The 22,246-nt window shown below is 37.4% G+C and overlaps 1 protein-coding gene across 1 annotated transcript in view; it reads right to left on the reverse strand.

Annotated features, from left to right (window-relative positions):
* Nucleotides 1–2,703: 2,703 nt before the first annotated feature.
* LOC127421443 (polypeptide N-acetylgalactosaminyltransferase 12-like) overlaps nucleotides 2,704–22,246 on the reverse strand; it is a 35,113-nt gene continuing 15,570 nt past the window's right edge. Inside the window, exons 3-10 of the mRNA XM_051664493.1 lie at nucleotides 20,857–21,046; nucleotides 20,422–20,607; nucleotides 16,725–16,842; nucleotides 14,886–15,062; nucleotides 11,227–11,358; nucleotides 8,894–9,007; nucleotides 8,188–8,343; nucleotides 2,704–4,995 (exon numbers count right to left, since the gene is read on the reverse strand). Of these exons, the coding sequence (XP_051520453.1) occupies nucleotides 4,858–4,995; nucleotides 8,188–8,343; nucleotides 8,894–9,007; nucleotides 11,227–11,358; nucleotides 14,886–15,062; nucleotides 16,725–16,842; nucleotides 20,422–20,607; nucleotides 20,857–21,046 (1,211 nt within the window). The 3' untranslated portion in view covers nucleotides 2,704–4,857. The remainder of the gene's footprint in view (nucleotides 4,996–8,187; nucleotides 8,344–8,893; nucleotides 9,008–11,226; nucleotides 11,359–14,885; nucleotides 15,063–16,724; nucleotides 16,843–20,421; nucleotides 20,608–20,856; nucleotides 21,047–22,246) is intronic.

Here is a 22,246-nt window from a genome sequence, read left to right on the forward strand (position 1 = left end):
TGAAGCCCTGCTCCAGAGCATTAAAGTGCCAAAGATATACGCAGTGAAACAATGTGTTTTTTAAATAAAAACGAAAATGAAAATCTTTAATAATATATATCAAATGGGCTTTGATTAGGTCAGAGGAAAATATATATATATTTTTAATTAAAGGAAATAGGTTAAATGAATAGTTCAACCAAAACTGAAAATTCTGGCATTATTTACTCAGCTGTATGTAGTTCCAAACAAATATCCACCTTTTTCATGGAGGTCTTACTGGGGAAACAGATGTAGGTCTATAGCATTTGCTAGCTTTGGCTGCACCCATTTTAGACCCTGTTTACAACTGGTATTAAGACGCATTTGGGATGATCTGATCGCAAATGGTTAGCGCTACATATAGTTGTAAACGGGTAGCAAAACTTTTTGTGATTGGATCACAGTATCATGTTAACCTCCGGTTAAAAATAATCCTAACAATTTAAAGTTTGAGAAACCTATAAGAGATGTAAAGACTGTGGGAATTGATACATGGATAATTTATGTGAATGCACTATTTAAATCTATCAGCATTTTTGGATATACAGGATAAAAAAACATTTTCAACCTAGCCCTATCTGATTTGAAAACCTGAGGTTTTGAGGACGAGGTGAAATGAGGCTTCAATAGTGAAGGCTGCCCAGACATTGGTTAAAGAACACGAAGCAGTTCAACAGAAAGTGTAGAAACTGACTGTGTACGTCTGTCAGTGTCTTTCTCATTTTTCTTAGCCAGCTCAAGCTTCTTTCCATTTCTGAAAAGAGAGGCTTGGTTATACACAGAGACCTTGTTAAGCAACACATGACACGTAGGCGAGCAAGCTGCCTACGTAGCTCAAATCCCCAAATGCATCACAAGGAGGTGAGAGACATTTTCATCACGAGATCATTTCAATATTTAATGCCCTTTTCTAAAGCTAAAAAGTGATGTGGTCATATCCCATTTGGCCACGACTACAATGTGCCAACACAGACGCCACTGTTGATCAAAAAAAGTTGTGCGCATACAGAAAGACACAAATAAGGTTCTATCAGGAAGACTCGCAGACTTGAGTGAAATTTAAGATGACATTTATTTGATGAATATAAAACAGAAATGTAGTGTCTCTCTTTGGCGTAAGCCCCATCTGGCGGTCCGAAGAAGTTGTACTTGGAACCGTCATATCCTGCCGGAGATAGGAGGCAGGGTTGAGGAGCCTACCCCCGTGCAGGACGGGACTCAACTGATGGTGGTGGGGTGGTGGAGGTTGCCATGTAAGCACACTGAAACGCAATGTGATAGATTGTGAGCAGACTTTTTAAGCATTGGCTTACATGTGATTGGCTAGGAGTTACCTAGCGAATGGCGCGATGATGTACAGCTGCTAGTCTTCGTGCTAGAACTGCGCTCACATTTCTCTTCAAAGATTCACGTAGACAGCACATCTAATGCCTCTCTGGCAGCAGTGCTGGTGTGATTTGATGGCTTCCGGAGTTTCTTTCCTGACCGTTTTCTGAAAGCCTGCCGGAGTGTTGCGCGTTAATCTCATCCTGCTACCGGAGAGTGCAGCTGATGACACTATAGCCTACAAAAAGAGGCCCACGAACAGTATGAAATATCAAACACGTCATGAATGAGTAATTGAGAATGACAGAGCAGAGCACACTGAGTGTCTTGGCTTGAGTGCTTCCTCAGACTCAGCTGCAAATCTTGAAGCCGTTCAGATAGGGCACCAGTGCGACCCCGATTCTCCTCTTTCTCTGCAATTGCTACTCCAACACAAATGGAAAGAACAAGCACACATTCATAAGGTAAAAGAGATTAGTGGTTTATGAAGAGTTTTTTTATATATATTAACTATTTTCCCCAGTCACCTCAGCAAAGTGCCAGATTAGTCTTACAAATCATTAATTTGCAGGAGAGTCAGAGTGCAATGTTAAGGAATAAAAGATAGCCGAGGCAAAGATCAGAACTGTTTTTTTGTTTTTGGTATTACCTAGGGTGATTTATTCTAAAATGGGCCATCAGGTCAAATGGGCCAGTAAGTTTCAGGTAAAATGTGCCACTTTATAAACTGACTTATAAGAGATATTTTGATGGTGGTTTCTTTCATTAAAACTGTTCAGATCAAATGTAAAGAATCTAAATACAAGTTTGGATGTGTGATATTTGTATTGTCTGAATGCGATGCAGAATCCATAAATGTGCTCAAAAACACACAACCAACTCAAACACATGCTCACAAACACTCATGTCCATTTTATTACAACTGATATGAGTACAAACATACAATCACACGTCAACTGAAAATAAATTAATATTGCTTTATTACAAGTGTCAAGACTGCTTATCAACCATGCTATAGAAGAAAAATATCAGAACAGAACAATATACTATTCTATCTCACAAGTCCACACACGCACACACACGTTTTAATAAAGTTGCCTTGTAATGTTATATCAATGTTAATGTTGTATATATTTTATTTGCAGTGCCTTAATAAATTTATTTTAATGTTATTAAATTATAAATAATTGTAATCAAATTTTAAAAAGCTCATTTCTTTGTTCACAATGACATCTCATTGGCCCATTTTAACCAAAAAGTGGCCCATTTTGTGGCCCATCTCTCTACATATTCTGAAAACAGCATTTGAAATAAAGACATATTTAGCCCAAGTAAATTCAATGCATGCATCTGAGATGTTATTCAGTGGCTTTATTTGAAAGTGTAAAAACTTGAACATGAATTAAATTTTTAGGTTGATGAATTTTTCATTTCAGTTGCGCATATTGAGTTATGAAACACATATTTTATTAAACATAGTTAATGAATTTAGAGTAAAAAAATAATTTCCTTCATTTCTGATATGTTAAGGTCACTTGTATAACAGCATATTTACCTGAATTTTCCTTCCAGCATATGGTTTTGAGGGAAAAAAAATACACCAAACTAAATGTAATTAAACCATTTAAGTGCAAACTCACCGTCAATGTGACCAGCATAATATGAAAATGTGTCTCCAGTACTCCATAACCTTTAGAAAACAATTACAGTACAGTTTGTACAATACAGTTTGTGTTTTATACTTCAATTTCAAGATGGAATTACCAAATGACTGATCTTAATGTTAAGTGCAACACAATGGGACTCTTGGTCATTCATACACAATCATGACTGTTGTCATTTGATTTGACCTTTTCAAGCCAATCCATTGATAATCATATTGAGGCTTTGACTAACAAGGAAAAGCCTTCCAGTGCAAACACAATTGGTTCCCACTTATATCTGAAGATAATCAATGTATGAATCATCGGTTTATCTGTGAAGGCCCTGGAATCATCTGTCCAGTATTGAGTCCAAGTCACAATCTCTCATAGAAATCACTTGTTGGTCAAAGGAAGAAGTAAACAAATTTGCCCCATGTCAATGTTCATTGTTCCCATCACCTTATGGGTCCATGTTAATACATTAATCAAAAAGTTAGCAAATGACAAAACTACATAAACCTCATCAGAACAAGGTCAACAAGCAAAAGTTCCTCTTATACTTCAGGAGACGTGTGCTCCTCTGAACACACGATAAGGCACTTAAAACATTTTAGTGATTCGCTGTTCTTCAATGCATAGGGACTCCAGCATTTACTGCAGTAATAAATAAATGTGAGATAAGTTAATCAAACAAATTCATGATGACTGACATTAGCCCAAAAGAAATGATCATTCAGCGAGCATAGGATACTGACCTGTAGATGGTCAGAATTTAAAGAGGTTTATATTCACATACTCCTAACTGACTATTCAGCATTGCTTCTCTATAATTGAAGGAGAATATAGAGTGAAATCACTGCAATTTGGCAACCACAATCTAGTATTTGCTGTGACCTCTACTCCTCTGCTTTATTCCCCTCAAATGATTGACAATCCATGTTCTATGTTCTTGTCAGCAGGAGAATGACTAAAAGAGGTAGGCTACCTTTTAGATATCAGTAAAAATCATTTTTCTATTTTTCAGCTCTGTTTGGGTATTGAAACCAGCATCTGAATCACTGCATAGTGAGCTGATAAAATTACATCCATGTAAATATGAGCTGGTGTTAGAACACGGAGGACGCCGCAGGACATTAAGTAAAACGGAGGACTTGGCACCATCTAGTGGTGGGAAAAAGAAGGGCAGGAGTGCCACTGCCAGTGTCAGATCACAGAATTGGAGTTTTTAAAAATACTAGTCACTTAAGAAAAACTAGATATGGTCAAGGGAAAAATAATAAACAGAAGCTACAGAATAGGAGGAAGGGGTAAGACACCAGCAGATGGAGCTGGCAGCACTGAGTGATTAAAGTACCAACTTGTGGAAGGATAGTGATCGTCTATTCTGAAAGACTAAAGACCTAGAGGTTACAATGAGCTGTTAAACAGTGTTCCTAAAATGACACATTAAAAATGACTAAGAAAGGGATAAGACTAATTTCAATTCACTAAAAAACCTTTTAAAATAATCTAAACGTTAAAGTGATTGTTTAGCCAAAAGTGAAAATTCTGACATCAGCGGCCATTCTGCATAGCATCTCCTTTTCCACAGAAGAAAAAAAGTCATATGGTTGAGGGTGAGTTACTATTGACAGAATTTTCATTTTTTGGGTGAACTATTCTTTCAATTTACTGCAATGAACTGTATGATGGTGTTAGATCTTATCTATACAGCCTGTGCTGTACAAGTCATATACCAGGAAGGCACTATGAAACCTTAGCAGAAAGAGAGTGGAATGGTCAATAAACTGCTGGGAGCTGGTCAAAGCTGCCCATATTAAATGCCCTTTCTATCTCGAGGGCAAGCGAAAGGTGTAGAGAAGCGCTGCTATGTTCTCTCTTCAAAGAACCACTTCTGGTAGGCAGAGCCGGAGCAGGGTCGGAGAGCGGGGCCAGGGCTGCCGGTGTCAGTCTGGTCCACTGCCTCAACACACTGCTGAGTCTGAATGTGATAGAAAGTGCCATCCTGACAATACAAAGGTTAGGAAAGGTTATATATTATAATAAAAAAAATATAAAAATCATTGTACAACAGCATCTTTATTTCCTGAAAATAATGTCACAATGCAAAAAATCTTAATAGTCCAAAATGCAGGTGGGTAATTCTAACAAAACCTGTTAAGAAAATGCCCTGGTCGTATTTAACCCCAAATCAAAAATGTTTTTTTGCATTGTGACATTATTTTCCGAATTTTTAAATACATTTTAACCCCCACCTCTCATTAACGTAACGAGTTCGGATATTTTACTTTTACAATTCCCATTGTTTTCAATGATGATTCTCTTTACAACAGTACAGTCGTTATTTATCATATTATAAAAATATATATATATATTCTTTTTTTATTATTATTAAAATCAGTGCAAATGAAAGGCAGTACCAAGGAAGTGCTATTATGATATACTTCACAACATAAATAATATACTGTATATTATTTTTTCATAATGATATCTTTTTTGTTGTTGTATTGCTGCAATGAGAATTGGGAGATAAAATGTGCGTAACAGGTGCAAGTGTTGGACTTTGCTGCTTTAGGTAAGACATGCCATGTTGATGGAAAAACAAATCGTGCATATACATGTTATTGATTCTTTATTATAAATATGATGTGAAGACCTACTTTCTAAATATCTGATTGTTTAGTATGTTGTTTTAACATGAGTGTTGTACAGTAGCTAGCATGACCTGTAATGTCTCTTGTATGAAATGTATGGCTTATTTGTATTGAATGCTTAGCACAGCAGAAGGGAAAGTGGATGTGAGAAAAAAGTAACGCAAAAATAACGCAAAAGTAACGTAATGCTTTACTTTCCATAAAAATTCCTTTTTAATTAATTAAGTTACTTTTTTAAGGAGTAACACAATATTCTAAAGAGTTACTTTTAAAAGTAACATTACCTAACACTGCTTGTAACTGGTGGTGATTGAGAAGAGTCTCCTGTTCTATATGTAAAAGCGCTTTGAGTGTAGTGTCAGAAAAGTGTACAATTAATTCATTCAAAATATCTAAATAAGAATGTTGTTTATCTTCATCAAAGAAAGTAATATTTCATTTTTAAATGTTTAATCGTATAACATAATAAGATCAACATGAAAATAGCGCGTTATGACTCCGGCTCTGAATTTCTCCCAGTCATGATCACACACAGGCGATGTCCAGGTAAGCTCAAATCATGAGATTCATCCACACGAATCACGTTTAGTGTTCTTCCGCAAATTGCTTAAAATGTTTTAATTTCAACCACAGATGTCGCTAGAGAGCACACAGTTACATAGTGCAGCTTAAATATGACCAGGACATTTTCTAGACATATTTTAAAAACTTTTACTAATGGTGTAAAGAACAACAATGTTTTTTACTGAAAGGAAAACAAGAACGGACCCATACTTGTCTAATATGACTTTTCTGTCCTATAAAATGAAACCAACTTTATTCTCATGGTATATCGCACATATATAAATGATATATTAAAGGTGCACTCAGTAAATATTTGCTCATGTCATCTTGGACTTACAATGACACCTAGTGGTGTGGATGCAGCATCATTCAAAATCAAAAAAAGTTTTCAGTTACAGATGCAGTTACAGATAGGGTTGCCACCCGTCCCGTAAAATACGGGATCGTCCCATATTTAAAGATAAAATTATGTGGGGTCCTGGGTATCTCAGTGAGTATTGACACTGACTACCACCCCTGGAGTCGTGAGTTCCAATCCAGGGCGTGCTGAGTGACTCCAGCCAGGTCTCCTAAGCAACCAAATTGGCCCGGTTGTTAGGGAGGGTAGAGTCACATGGGGTAACCTCCTTGTGGTCGCTATAATGTGGTTCGCTTTCAGTGGGGCGTGTGGTGAGTTGTGCGTGGATGCCGCGGTGGATGGCATGAAGCCTCCACACGCACTATGTCTCCATGTTAACGCGCTCAACAAGCCACGTGATAAAATGCGCGGATTGACGTCTCAGACGTGGAGGCAACTGAGATTCGTCCTCCGCCACTCAGATTGAGGCGAGTCACTACACCACCACGAGGACTTAGAGCGCATTGGGAATTGGGCATTCCAAATTGGGGAGAAAAAAGATAAAATTATGCGTCCTGTATCGAATCAATATGGGACACGATTTGTCCCAAATTTAAGCTGGTCAGATGGCGTCACCGTGAAATCGTTCCAGAACGCTAATTTAACATTGATATAAGTTGGAAAATGTGCCTATGGTGGGTAAGGGACCGTCTGAAAAGTCCACAAATGGTGCTAAAACTGTGGATTTGTTTTCTATATAAATGTTCAATAAGATCAAACAATGTATGAATACAATCACTGAGTCATAAAAACAAGTACAGGTGAAGGAAGAAAAATAAATACATATAAACCAACCAAAATGTATACATAAATAAGATAAAGGAGACAAATAATCGAAAAGATAAAAATAAGTATATTTTTAACATATAAAAGATGTATTTTGTTTTATATACATTAGGGGTCAGGAAAGTTCTAATTTCAGCATATTAGAAAGGGTATACAATTTTTATTAATAACGCATATTAACTCAACGCATTTATTGCTAAAACTGTGGAGGTTGTGGTTAGGAGCTGTGATTCATACATGTATAAGCAGATCTTCTATGAGTGTTTGTGGTGAAGGATTCTGAGTCAGATGAGTCAGAGCTGATGGCTTCTCAGAGGGCTTTTTGTTCTCTCTCTTACTCTTAGGCCTTTGGTCCATTAGAACAAGAAGCAACCAACACCAGCATTTCATAGCACCTCTTCCCTGTTCTGTGTACTGTTTCCCTAATTCTCATTTGTCACATTGCTCTTCAGGTGCTCACTGTACTGGCAAAGAGTTCACACTAAGGTTTGCTTCTAAAATTTCACTGCAAGCCACACCGAAACCTCTCAATCTGTTGCCCGTGACTTTCTCAAGTAACACTTCAACGTGGCATTTTCTTGGCCCTTCGTGTGGGTTTATTTGCTTCAAGAACATTTAATATACAGTATGCATACCAGGGGGTCAAGTTATGTCTTTAACAGGGGTTTACACATTTTTATAGGCCAGGCTTAAAATGCAACTCTCAATTTTATATGTTCCAGGGGGTCTCTGTGCCATCTCTCTCCACCAAGAGGTTCTTGGCCTGAAATAGGTAGGCATTGAAATGTGATCTCACCTCTCTGAACTCAAACTTCTGGTCTTCAGGCACAGCTTCCCTGGGCTTACTGCAGTGATGCATTGTAAGGAAGGTTGAGACGGGATCAGCTACGATACAGCCTGCAGGCTCCCTAGTGTTGTAACGGATCTCTTGGAGTGTGGAGTACTCAAAGAACTAACAAAAAATATATATATATAGCAAGAAAATGAGACAGGAGGACTACTTCAGCATCAGCAAGTACACACAGACCCTGTTCAATCTGACATTAAAGCTGATTTCTGCACCACTTACACCACCAAACTGAATTGCAAAAATAATGACAGTTTCAAAAAGCAATCCTGAATACCTCCACACCACCCCTGTCTGCCTTTGATTGAACATACAGATACAGTTACTTCAAGGTGTAAATGGGTGTGTATATCTCGGCTGACCACTTGTGATTGGATCACCCATATTATGTTAATACCAGGTGTAAACAGAGCTACAGAGTTCAGCTAAATCAAAACTCTCTACTGATGCACCCCCGGGTGGGGACATATCGATCAGACTTTGCATCAGTGATATGCTGCAGTGTATCATGATGCCATCTTAATAATACATTAAAGCTGTGAGACACACTTTGATGTATATTTCTGTGGAAGCATTACAATCTCTGTCTATTGTGTGAATAATTGGGAAAGTGCTGCAGCCTGCCTGCTGTTAACGTTCAGCAAATTAAATTTACCTGGTTATGACCCATGCCATGACATGGGTAAAGAATGACCCTGTGACCAGCAATATTACGATCATCAGGAGGGTTGTAGTCAAAGCAGTAGTTGGCCCTTCCTTTATTCTTCAGCTGAAATTGAGAAGAGAAACATAAATATTTTTTTAAAAAACGGTCCAAGATGAATGACAAAATTACATTTGATTAGAAAAATGTAAAATCTGAAAAAAAGAAAGAAAGAAAGAAAGAAAAAAAGACAAAGGTATTGTACCTTGGTCTTTTTTTTTTTTTTTTTTTAATTCGAATTTGATAGGAAAGAACAATTTATCCCTTAATGGAGGGGTTTTCAGACTGGGATCCAGGGACCCCCAGGGGGCCACAAGGGGGTTCTAGGGGGTCCGTGGAAAAAAATAAATAAATAAATAAATAATTAGTGTAAAAATGTAGGAAAAAAAAAAAGTCTGACATGTACTGTATGAATTTGACATGAATGAATATCACTGTTTCTTTCTGCTTCTGAAAGACTGCTTGGAAATCATGAGATTAAACTTGATTATTTTATTCTATTGACAGCCTAGTTTTTATAGGTGTTTAGATAAGTTTGTAATAAAAAAAAAATATTGAAAGAACATTCTGATTTCTCACTGGGGGTTTAAAGGTTATATTCTCAGTAAAGCTGCTTTGGAAGAATATTTTTTGTGAAAGCGCTATACAAATACATTTTAATTACATTGAACATTAAAATAAGATACAGAAAAAAGATACACTATCTTTTAGAGATAATATTTTACAGATAATAACTTAATCATATATTTTGGATTTAGTACAATGACAATATAAAAGCCAATTATTTAATTTTGCTAACATGTTATTTTTATAATATCACACTATTTTCCTCACACAATAAAATTGGGCCTCTATACATTAAAACATAAGGCTGCTTTAATATTTTAGGAAGGGACTCAAAAGGATATCATCATATTTGGGGGTCTTTGGCATTGAAAAGTTTGAAAACCCCTACCTTAAAGGAATAGTTCACCCAAAAATGACAATTCAGTCATGTGTGTGTGACTTTCTTTCTTCTGCAGAACACAAATGAAGATTTTTAAAAGAAAATGTCTGCTCTGTTGGACCATACAATGCAAGTGAATGGTGACCAGAACTCAGAAGGTCCAAAAGGCAGTATAAAAGTAATCCATAAGACTCCAGCAATGTGACAGGTGTGGGTGAGAAACAGATCAATATTTAAGTCCTTTTTTAACTGTAAATCTACACTTTCACATTCAGGTGTGGAAATAATTTTCACATTCAGCCAACTACTGGTTGGCGGTGGTCAAAGGTGGAGATTGATAGTAAAAAAAAGACTTAAACATTGATTTGTTTCTCATCCACACCTATCATATTGCTTAAGAAGATATGGATTTAACCACTGGAGTCTTATGGATTACTTTTATGTTTCCTTTAATTAATTTGTGGACCTTCAGAGTTCTGGTCACCATTCACTTGCATTGTATGGACCTACAGAGCTTAGACATTACTCTAAAAATCTTCATTTGTGTTCTGCAGAAAAAAGAAAGTCATAAGTGTGAGTAAATGATGAGAGAATTTTCATTTTTGGGTGTATTTTCACATATTTAAAAATACCACTACTGTTTCACATGCTTTAAATCTACAATTAACAAACATTAAGAAGGTAGCAGCTAATCTCTGATTGCATGCAAAAATTAATTGCTTGGAGATTGCTGCATTTCCTATTCCCATGGTAACAGTTACTTCTCTGATTGGTGGATCTTGTTTCAGAATTGTGAGTAGTATAGTACTTCACTCGGAATTTGTCAATTCAATGCCATTCTTTTAAAAATGAAGTTGAAATCACACTGATTTAAGGTTTCTAAAAAAGAATATGCCATCTTTTAACAACCTCTGTCTTGAAATGTATATACTATATCGCCAGGCCCACATGGAAACCGCGCCGGAAGAAAGCTCCACAGATTTCCGCAAAATTAAAACGCCTGTAATTCACAAAAGTTCTACACATACACCACCCTGTGCGTGTTCATATATCAAATATTACAACTAATTTGCTAATGCTTTTAGGTACCAATAAAGTGTAGTGCTCTCAGTCTCAACTCGTATTCAAATTCATTCAGCAGATTTCACTCCCAAACTCAATGCAGATAATGTCAAAAAACAAAAACAAAAAGTTCAGATTTCATCTGCACCTGTTTATCACTTCAAAATCTTTTTCAATATGGACATTATGAATGGCATTTTTACTTCCAGAACCCTACTGTTTGGCTCCATTACAATGCTATGTATGTAAATAAGATAAGCAGCTTATCTTTTCTCACCATCCCATACATGCCAGGCCTGTCTTCCGGGACTTGAATGTCAGGATAGATGTTGTCCAAGTACCATTTAAAGTCCTTACAGCCAAGACGCATTCTGAGTTTCCGTCTGTCTGTCACATCACCATATGCCTCCTGGAAACAAGGGTTAAAAGTTGAGTCCCACTGGAGATATTTATTAAATGTCTTTTCGCATATGACACCTTAAAATTACTTCATGAGCCAATTAACCTCATTGTAAAAAGTATGTTACAAAAGAAATAGCTCAACAAGCCGCATGCATGACTTAACCCATGTCCATAGCACAAAGTTTATTACACAAGTTTAATACCTGAGGGTTAAGGAATTGAAGAAACACCTAACCCTAAGTATGAGGAATATTAAATGTGATGGTTATCAAGCATCACTAACACAAATAACATGAACAGATGAAACAAAGAAAAAGCCATGAAAATGCTTTACATAAAGCTCTATCTTCAAACCACATCTACCGTTTTCACAGAAAACCCAAACATCATCAGTCAAACATTGCTTTCCCTTTTTGTTTTCTAAGTATTTGGACGCATTAACCCAACTACGGTACACCACAAAATGCTACAAATTCTGCAACATCCTCTGTCACAACAATGTCCCAAACAACTCCACATCCCAAACAAGACTGATCAAGGCCAAGATCCTGTTTATGTCTGTGGTTGTGTTACAATATCCCCTCATAACTGCCCCTTTCAGGCCAGAATTACTGGTGAGTGATGGCCCAGAGATATAATTACTTGTGAGAAACATCTGTTGCAAGCAGAGCTCTGTCGAAGAGGTTCAGCAGCTCTGCAGAAAAATGGATGACAGGAAGTGAACTTCTAATTATACCAGATAGATAGTAAATCATCAATATCATTGTAGGTGCCAGCCGGATGACGCAACACCACACCCACTGATGATTCGTCTGTGCCTTGACTATCAATAAAGTTAAAGAGTCCTGAGGCAGGTGCACCGCAAACAACAGTGTTTCCTATAGAATGCTGTTTTTGCAGCCCCCAAAATGGTTCGAACCCCCCATAATGGTCCAAGCTACGTATACTTTGAAAATAAGAAGACTGCAGATGTCAAGATTTATAGAGAAAAATGAGTTTCATATTAGTCTATTTCTCAACCAAAACCAATCGTATCGCTTCAGAAGACATGGATTAAACCCCTAGATTATCTTTATGCTGCCTGTATGCCCTTTTTGGAGCTTGGAAGTTTTGGACACCATTGACTATGTATTTTATTTATTTATTTATTCTTTGACACAACTCGTGCGTCCAGTGTTGACAGGGTGTGCACGATGTTAGCCAGTCAGAACAGTGGGTGTTTACGTTGATGTTTAAAGGATAAGCTGAGGCCAAAACTGAGCGTTTCAGACAGAGGGCCTGAGAGTGTCAGGGTGGAAAATGATTAATTTATTACTAAATTATTACTGTTTTAATGCAAAAAAAAAAAAAAAGAACTTTACTAACATTATCAGCGGACCTCAGGGAAGATAATAAAACTATATAAAAAAAATTAAAAAAGTTCACGTTTTGTTCTACAAAGTAAATTACGTGCAGTCATAGAAGCCACTGTGCTTTTTAACGCAAGTTGCTATTAAGTTGCTACATATGGACTGCAGTGACCATCCGATTCGTCAAGCAGGTACATTCACATCCTTGTGGTATTTGTAGTTGTATTTAGCAATTCAGCAGTTCTATGAGTTTGTAAGTCTTTCTTTGTAATCGATTAATTAAAAGAACCAGATCATAAGTGTAATTCATTTGTCAGTCACAGAGCAACATGTTGTTGATTTTTAGAGCACAATGGCACAAAATCAACAGAGATTTGGGCCATGAACTGGCTGCATCTGGGCCATGAACTGACTTGCTGCATCTCCGCCTGGTACGGCAATAGCACCGCCCACAACCGCAAAGCACTGCAAAGGGTGGTGCGAACTGCCAGACACATCATCGGAGGTGAGCTTCCCTCCCTCCAGAAAATATATACAAGGCGGTGTGTGAAAAAAGCTCGGAGGATCATCAGAGACTCCAGCCACCCGAGCCATGGGCTGTTCTCACATCAGGTAGGCGGTATCGCAGCATCAGGACCCTCACCAGCCGACTCCATGATAGCTTCTTCCCCCAAGCAATCAGACTTTTGAACTCTTGATCTCCCACGTTCAAAATACATCAGCACTGCACTTTATTACCCTTACTCTTATATCTCACACTGGACTGTCATAAATTATATTATTATTATATTATGTTCTCTCTTAACAACTGACTATCAACCGACAGCCTGAATGTCAATACAGTACAATACTGTACATTCTATATATATATATACTTTTTTATATATTTTTATTTTTTATTTTTATTGAATAATGTGTATCTATATAGTGCGTATTGTATACTGTACAGTGTATGTTATTATTTGTATACTGTTGAGTGTAATTATGTGTATAACAGATGTTTAAATTGTGTTGTGTTAATTTGATGTTATTGTAAATTGGTATATGTCTCATCACTGTCACGACTGCTATATTGATCGGAACTGCACCCAAGAATTTCACACACCATTGCACTTGTGTATATGGCTGTGTGACAATAAAGTGATTTGATTTTGATTTGAATAAAATATACAGAGACTCGCAAGGTGAAAGAGAGAGCAATCTACATTCAAATGAATGTGTATTAGTATTAAGGTTGTCAAACCTGATCCACATTGGCATGGCTGGTGTTTACCTGTGGTTTATACCCGAAGAGAGAAAAAGTCTTATCAGCTGGCATCACATCAGATAGATTTCGAGTTGCCAGTGCCAACCTGGCAGCATCTCCAAGGTTTAGAGACAGAAGGGTTACCCAATCTGTCACTGAGAGCACCTCTCCCTTTAACTACAGGGCTCAGTGGGGGTGCCGCCACAAGGGCAGCTGGATGACAAGCACGCGGACTGAGAGAGGTGCAACTTCTCACTGTAGTAACTTCACACTGACCAGAGAGGAGTTGCATGTGTGAAAGTGTGTGTGTGTGTGTGTGTGTGTGTGTGTGTGTGTGTGTGTGTGTGTGTGTAAAAAATTAACTTTTTTTCATATAAAAACAGATTTGTGATCTTTTTAAGTTTTCCATCGTGTAAGCCTGCATCATGTTGTTTGGCTCCATTTTTAAAGCTCTGGAGTAAACTAGAGCATTTCAAGAAAATAAAATGTTCTTCCACCATGTGTGTAATAATACTGTATACTAATATGTAATGTATTATTCAGATACAGAAAAATCTAATGTATTACTAAAAACTACATTTGGAGCAGTTCAATTAAATTCTTTGAATTTCGTTCCATTTTAATTCTGCTTCCTTAAATTCTCCTGTCTGCATCCTGTTTGCAACCTAAATTCAAATTTAATTCAAAACTATAACTATAAATTGGAGTTTAAAAAGCATTCTAAATACAAATCAGAATGCTGCACACATCCCTGGTGTAAATATCCTAGAAAATTTGCATATCCTCTTTCACAAAGTCAACATGATTGGTCAGAGTCTATTTACAAAGTGGCAAAGCTGACACATTGCGGATTAACTTTGTGATAAACGTACTCTTGGAAAATGAGCAGATAAGCAAACAAAAGCCAAGCTAGGCAACAGACTGTACAAGTAGGCGTACCAGACGGGCAAGGGGGTTGCGATGGTAATACATGTCTTTGTATACATCCATCCAGACTTCTGCTGCCCGCACGCTGTTGGACAAAGCCTTGCTTCTCGAGTATGGCGCTTTCTTCGGGAAGACATGACCCACATGCGAGCAAGGGTGGATCTCCAGACTCCCTCCACACTGCCAGATCTGAAAAACAACACCACCACAGGATAGAGATTAGCCATACGCAGGCCCACAGATAGAACCGCAGATTTCCGCAGAACTGGAACACCCACCATTCTTAAAGTTCTACATATTACGTTCCTCTTGCTTGTTTATTAAAAGGATAGTTCACCCAAAAATGAAAATTCTTTCATAATATATTAGCAATAGCTATATAATAGGTGTGGGTGAGAAACAGAACAATATTTAAGTCTTTTTATACTCTAAATCTCCACTTTAACTTTCACTTTCAGATGTGAAAGTGAAACTAAACAGGCACCACATGTGACTTTCAGGTGGAAAAGTGAAAGTGGAGATTTAGAGTAAAAAGGACTTAAATTTTGATCTGTTTCTCACCCACACCTATTATATCGCTTATGAAGATATGGATTTAACCACTGGAGTCTTATTACTTCTATGTTTCCTTTATGTGGTTTTGGAGCTGCAAAGGTCTGATCACCATTCACTTGCATTGTATGGACCTACAGAGCTGAAATATTCTTCTAAAAATATTTGTTTGTGTTTTTCAGAAGAAAGAAAGTCATACACATGAGCATGAGGGTAAGTAAATGCTGAGAGAATTTTCATTTTTGGTTGAACTATCACTTTAAATATTTTGGCTAATTTGATTGAGTTTTCAGCTACCAATATGATTGTAGTACTCTTGTAAAATGTTACCATCATATTTAAAGCCATTTCACAGATTTTCTTCAAAAATGTGTGCAGAAAATCCAAAAATAGTCAAAAGATTCCACCTGGGCCTGGCCATATGTAATATGGCATAATGATCCAGAGAACAAATAATGCTACTGGATCTGCAGCACTCTACCAAAGGAAATTATGTTTAACCTGAGTTGCGAGTTTGCAGTCTGAATTGAACATGACAAAAAAGACTACATACAAAAGACAGAAGACAATACATTGACAAAACATCTTTCTATTGCGTTGCCTTTGCTGGCTGCTTGCAAAAACAAACATCATGATCAGTGTAGTCTGATTCAAGAACAAATGACTCTTCAGAGCTGGCTCTATAAATTAATCTGTCAAAAAGACTCACAAACTCACATTTGAATCAGTGTAACAAATTACTTGCAGAATGTTTATATGACAATATGTAGTGAAAGATATCGACAAAACAGATTTGTTGTATTGTTTTAGTTGTATTTTGAACAAAATCATAAAAACCTTGGAGCAATTATTGGGGGGGGGGGGGGTAGGGAGGTCATCTCATTTGCATTGCATAATACTTTTCTACTTTTCAAGCTGTTCCTTTTAGAAAACAGGTTAAAACACAGATTCTGGCTTTCAAGGCACTGAGAACACAAGTGAACCATTGGTCTCCATGTAACAATGCTGGCATCCTTGAAGGGATGTGAACTGAGTAATAAGAGGAATTATGAGTAAGTAAATGCTGCATAAACACAGAGTGAAGGTCGGTTTAGTCACCGTGCCAGCTGGCAGACACTTAATAAAGGCTCTGACTGACCCCCTAACCTTGCGTGACTCATCACACATTTTTCAAACAGAGATGCTGACCATCTGTCAAAAACATGCCCACAGGCTTTCTCCCAACAGGACAGCAAAACCTTGAGAGAAATGAAAGGAAAATGTCACAGAAAGTGGAGAATTTCTCAAAAGCACACTTACTCTGAATGAAAACTCCAGGTTCTCTCCACCCCAAACCTCCATTCCTGTGTCATATGTGCCCAGGTAATGGAAGTACTTCTTATTGACTGCAAATAAACCACCAGCCATTGTAGGAGACCTGGATCAAAACAAGACACATAAGTTTGTATGATGTACAGTTTGGAAAGACTTAAAAGGATAGTTCACCCAAAAATTCTCTCATCATTTACTCATCCTCCTGGCATCCCAGATGTGTATGACTTACTTTCTTCTGCAGAACACAAATGAAGATTTTTAGAAGAATATCTTGGCTCTGTAGGTCCATGAAGTGATATGATAGGTGTGGGTGAGAAACAGATCAATATTTAAGTCAATTTTGCTAGAAATTATTCTCCCTGCCCAGTAGGGTGCAATATATATGAAGAATGTGAATCACCAAAAACACAAGAAAATGAAAGTGGAGATTGACTGAGCAGAGAGAATTTAGAGTAAAAAGGTACATAAAGTAAATATTGATCTGTTTCTCACCCACACCTTTCATATCGCTTCTGAAGATATGGATTTAACCACCAGAGTTGTCTGGAGTACTTTTACGTTGCCCTAATGTGGATTTTGGAGCCTCAAAATTTTGGCACCCATTCAATTGAATTGTATGGACCTACAGAGCTGAAATATTCTTCTAAAAATCTTCACTTGTGTTCTGCAGAAGAAAGAAAGTCAGACACATCTGGGATGGCATGAGGGTGAGTAAATGATAAGATAATTTTCATTTTGGGGTGAACTATTCCTTAATAAAAACATGTATTCATATACAAGACAAACATATATAAGACTCAACATTTTGACATGAGTAAAAAACCCTGCAATAGCTAAAATACTTAAAATACAGCTTTATCAGCAGTGTTCTAAGTTAAACAATAAAAGTCAACTTGATTTGTACACTTTCTAAGGAAATGTAAGCAATTTTTGCCCATACAAAAGTAACAATCATGATGCAAGGGTATTGAGGGTGGATGTTGTTATGGGGTCACTAAAGTGTTCCAAATGATTTTAGAATGTTGCAATGTGGTTGCTAGGTTGTTGCTTACTTGCCCAAGTCAAAAGCCTTCAACCCCAAGTCTCTATGGTCATTTTCAGACCAGTAGCTCCGAATGTTCAGAAACAGGGGTAAAATTGTTACATTGTTGCTCTAAATTCTTCTTGGCTTGCTTCACTTTCACAGGGCAACGGACCTAAACTGTGTTAATAAAAGTCACTTATGAGCAAACTGTCCCCTCATTGGTCAGAATGTTTGTGTGATTCTGGAATTTAGCTCATACTTCAATATACCGGTTAAAATGATATAGACCTAACCAGGGACTAAAAACAGTTCAAGGAACGAAAACAAAAAATGAAAACGAATGAATTGTTTTTGTTTTTTTTTTTTTTTTTTTTTTGCAGAATGTAACCAAAAACGAGAACAAAGTGATTTTCAATTGTTCCAGAGTAAATACGTTATTTTTAAATGCTGGTCACCGGTTATAACCAGTTAATTTTGTTCCGATAATTTTTTCATGAAACCAAAGGGTTTATCACAGTAAACTTTTGGAACGATACCATTTCATGTTACCCGAAAAAATTAAACGTGTGCTTTGATCCTGAAGGAAACTGCTGCATCACACATTTCTTAATTGCCTGTTGTGGATGTCGCATTCTCTGAATGAAGACATTTTTAACAACTATGTATAATTACTACATATTCTGTACATTCACAGCTAATCCAGATACAAGGAAAACATTATTAGAATCAGAATGAGCTTTATTGCCAAGTGTTCTCACGTACACAAGGAATGTTTTTTGGTGATAGGAGAAACAAGTGCACACAGAATATTACAGTGAGACACAGAATATAAAACAAGGTAAGAGTATAAATAGACATACAAATAATAGGACATAAAACAGAATGGCATATGTACATGTGCAAGTGATAATGTATGTGCAAAGTAGGGGTATGTAGTTATTGAATTATATATGTGAATTTATATATGTACATGAGATATGTATTTACATTAATGCACTATGGGGGAGTCCTGAGGCAGTTTAATTGTTCATGAGGAAAATGGCCTGAGGGTAAAAACTGTTCTTGTGCTTTGATCTCCTGGCGCTCATTGCCCTGAAGCGCTGGCCAGAGGGCAACATTTCAAAGAGGGAGTGGGCAGGGTGTTTGGGGTCCAGACTCCAAACACTCTGGAGACGTACAGGTCTTGGAGAGTGGGCAGGGGGGCACCAATAATCCTCTCAGCAGTCCTGACTGTCTGTTGTAGTTTTGGCTGAACCAAACCAGACAGATATAGATGTACACAGAACAGACTCAATGACGGCCAAGTAGAACTGTGTCAGCAGCTCCTGTGGCAGGTTGAACTTCCTCAGCTGTCCAAGGAAGTACAACCTCTGCTGAGCCTTCTTCACAATTAGAGGTAAAATTTATAATTCTCAGTTGTTTCCAAGTCTTCACTGAATTATTGTTAGATATGATGCATTAATACAGATTTGCTGCCTCTGGGTTTTGACTGAGAAGCAGATCTGAACCGGAACGAAAAACGTAAGTTTTTGCTCAGGACGAACCGAAAAAAACAAAAAAAAACAATCGTTTTTAGTCCCTGGGACAAACTGTAAAAATTTGTCAACATTTTGCGCTGCAAATAAACATTATCCGTCACTTGGATGGAGATGTAAAATGTACGACATGGTTATTTTTAATCGGTCATTAGTTGCTTTTGCATTATTTCTGCATTGAAAAGTGCTTGTTCTCACGGTCACAGAGCTTTCTCTCTCTCGCACGCACACAAAAACACATACAAGCAGCAGAAAGAGTGAAGCCACATAAAGATTGTTTTTACCAGTCAAAAAGTTGCTAACGCCATCCTACCTGTGTCTGCTCTGTCGCTATCCAAAAGAGAGAAGCGATCGTACTAAAATCACTCCTATTTTGAACGTGCAATTATATTTTATATAGTCGCCAAAAGTTATATACACGTTTTGATAATTAATTAAAGTGACGAACTGACCTACAGATATCTTCTCTACAGATCCATCAGGTATGCTCATGGTTTTTAAAAGGACATTGTTTAGTTTCGTTGATCTGTTGGGTCGGATTGCATTCTCACCACAAGCGAACTGCTCCACAGTTCGTTTGCAACTGCACTGAGACTACATCGTCCAAGTGGTCTCGGCTGGTTGTTTTGGCATGGATCCGAGTGCGACTGCCGTGATCATATATGCCTAAACGAATTGAAACAAGGGAGAAAACGCACCAGGTTCTGAAAAAAAATGCTCCAAACGGGCCAGGTGTGAAAATGCGTGGTCCCTAGATATGGCTTGGTTCCCTCCTTCAATGGTAGTCTATGGGATTTCTTTGCCCAGTGTTTCATTGGTCAGTATGATTTGAGATATCATTCATGCCAGTAGTACAAACAGTATGGTACGAGTTATGTGCCTAGGTTAAATATTTATGGTTAGGGGTAAGTAACCCTGGGTTAAGGGTTCGTTCAAATCCCTAATCATACTGCAAGTATAAGCAATAGTAGTGATGCTTGCCTTAGAAATATACTGTACAGACAATTTGGAAACAAAGCTTTTTATTATTACTGTGAGGCTTGCCAAAGTAAACAGTATTTGTATATCCAAATTTGCCCTTAAGCTACTGATAAACAGCATTGTAATTGTGTCACCCACAAACCTAATAACATCAGTGGCGGCACTTCTGCGTTTCTGTTCATGTTCTGGGACAGCATGCCACGTAAACACCAATCGCCAATCAAATCCTCCGATCTGCGGTTCTCCAGGGTTGCCCAGGTATTGAAAGGTGTTCCAGTCAATAACGTCAATAACTGGACACACCACAGCAGAGGGCTCCTTCTTTATTCTACAGGATACAGAGCCAAAAAAAAGGAAACAAATATTAGACAAATTATACTAAAACAAACTGACGTGACATCTAGTTTAAGCTTAATCTGGAAAAGCAAGCAAATTTTGTTATGCAAATTGAAATTCGCCTAAAACACAAGTCAAATGAGCCAAAAGTACTTTGCTACCACCATATATTAAGTGCAAATTTAGGCATGAGAGAAAGTAATGCATGGTCGGGGTTTGTAAAGACTCTCAAGAGTCTCACCTTTGGAGTAATGGCTCTAACCAGCCCTCATGACTCTCACAGTGGCAGTCCAGGAAGGTCAGCACTTCTCCTGTGGCAATGGACGCCCCCAGGAGCCGCGCTCTCACCAAACCCTCTCTCTTCCTCGCTCGGATCAGACGCACCTTTTTGAGATTGGCAATGTAGCGCTCAAGAGGCTCTTTTAAATGATCTGTAGGGCAGATTCATGAGGAGATTACAATAAAAGCGACAGGCCTTGAGGACATAGAAAATACTGGATAGAAATATTGTATGTCAATTGCTATTAGCATTATGGAAAAACATGGTTTCACCACAGGGTGGAGCTCAGATGACATCACTACTTTGGTATTTGATTGGCAAGAATCTGTCTGTTGCATTTGATAAATGTGCTATGGTTTAGTTAACAATTTAACCAGCACTTTTCACACAAAGACATTTGGAATTGTCTAATCAAAAGGTTTCTGAGAGCAACCTGGGGCTCAGCACCTTGCTTGATGGTACAATGGTAAGCAAACAGGATTCCTCTCTTAGTAAAACTCCTTGCAGATCTGTTACTATACTACCCTTACATGGAATGAAACCAGGTTCAGAAATTTGCCAGGGCCCAGGGCAAAACTGTCACTAAAAATAACAAAAATGCACCAGATATTTAAAATATGTAGTAGTGAGCAGTAAATTTATCTTACATAATATGATATATTTTATTCTAGGCCTATCAAATTATGAGTTTAACCCTTTAATGCATGTGTGTTTTGCCAAACATTATTTATGTTCTTTAGCAACCCGACATGTATATCACAATGGATCTAAAAAATGCTCAGATAGTGTCAAATTTTCCAAACATTTTCAAGACAATTAGAGAATAATAGAGTATAACATATTCTGATATATTTTGATGATTTATTTTTTAAATATCAAAGAGATGATGCAACAAATGATAGAACAGGATTCATTACTTCCATGATGAAATTTGATTAGATGCAACTGGCTGTCAAACACATAATGAGCTACACTTAACACATAAGCTTCACATGTACTTTCTCGGGCACTTATTGAGTCTTTAAAGACTCACAACTTACAGAATTTCAGAAGTACATCCAAATGACAATAGCCATATCATACTGTTCATGTGTTGTACTTGCTAGTTTACTTCCATGTTGCTTCTTCTTTAAATAGCAATGTCAAATGTAGGAATGGGTCAATATATTGAATTTCGATATATCGCAAACCCAAAAAAATGATGAACCATATCGTGGCATAACTCAATATTTCAAAATTCCGTTGTCGAATAGTCGTTTGATCTCTTTTAACATAAAATGAGATCACATTAAACTCTAATGATGGTGCAGAAGAGCAACACTGCAGCTTGCGCCTGACTGAGGAGAGGAAG

This window comes from Myxocyprinus asiaticus, chromosome 30 (assembly GCF_019703515.2).
Source record: "Myxocyprinus asiaticus isolate MX2 ecotype Aquarium Trade chromosome 30, UBuf_Myxa_2, whole genome shotgun sequence".
Lineage (NCBI taxonomy): Eukaryota > Metazoa > Chordata > Actinopteri > Cypriniformes > Catostomidae > Myxocyprinus > Myxocyprinus asiaticus.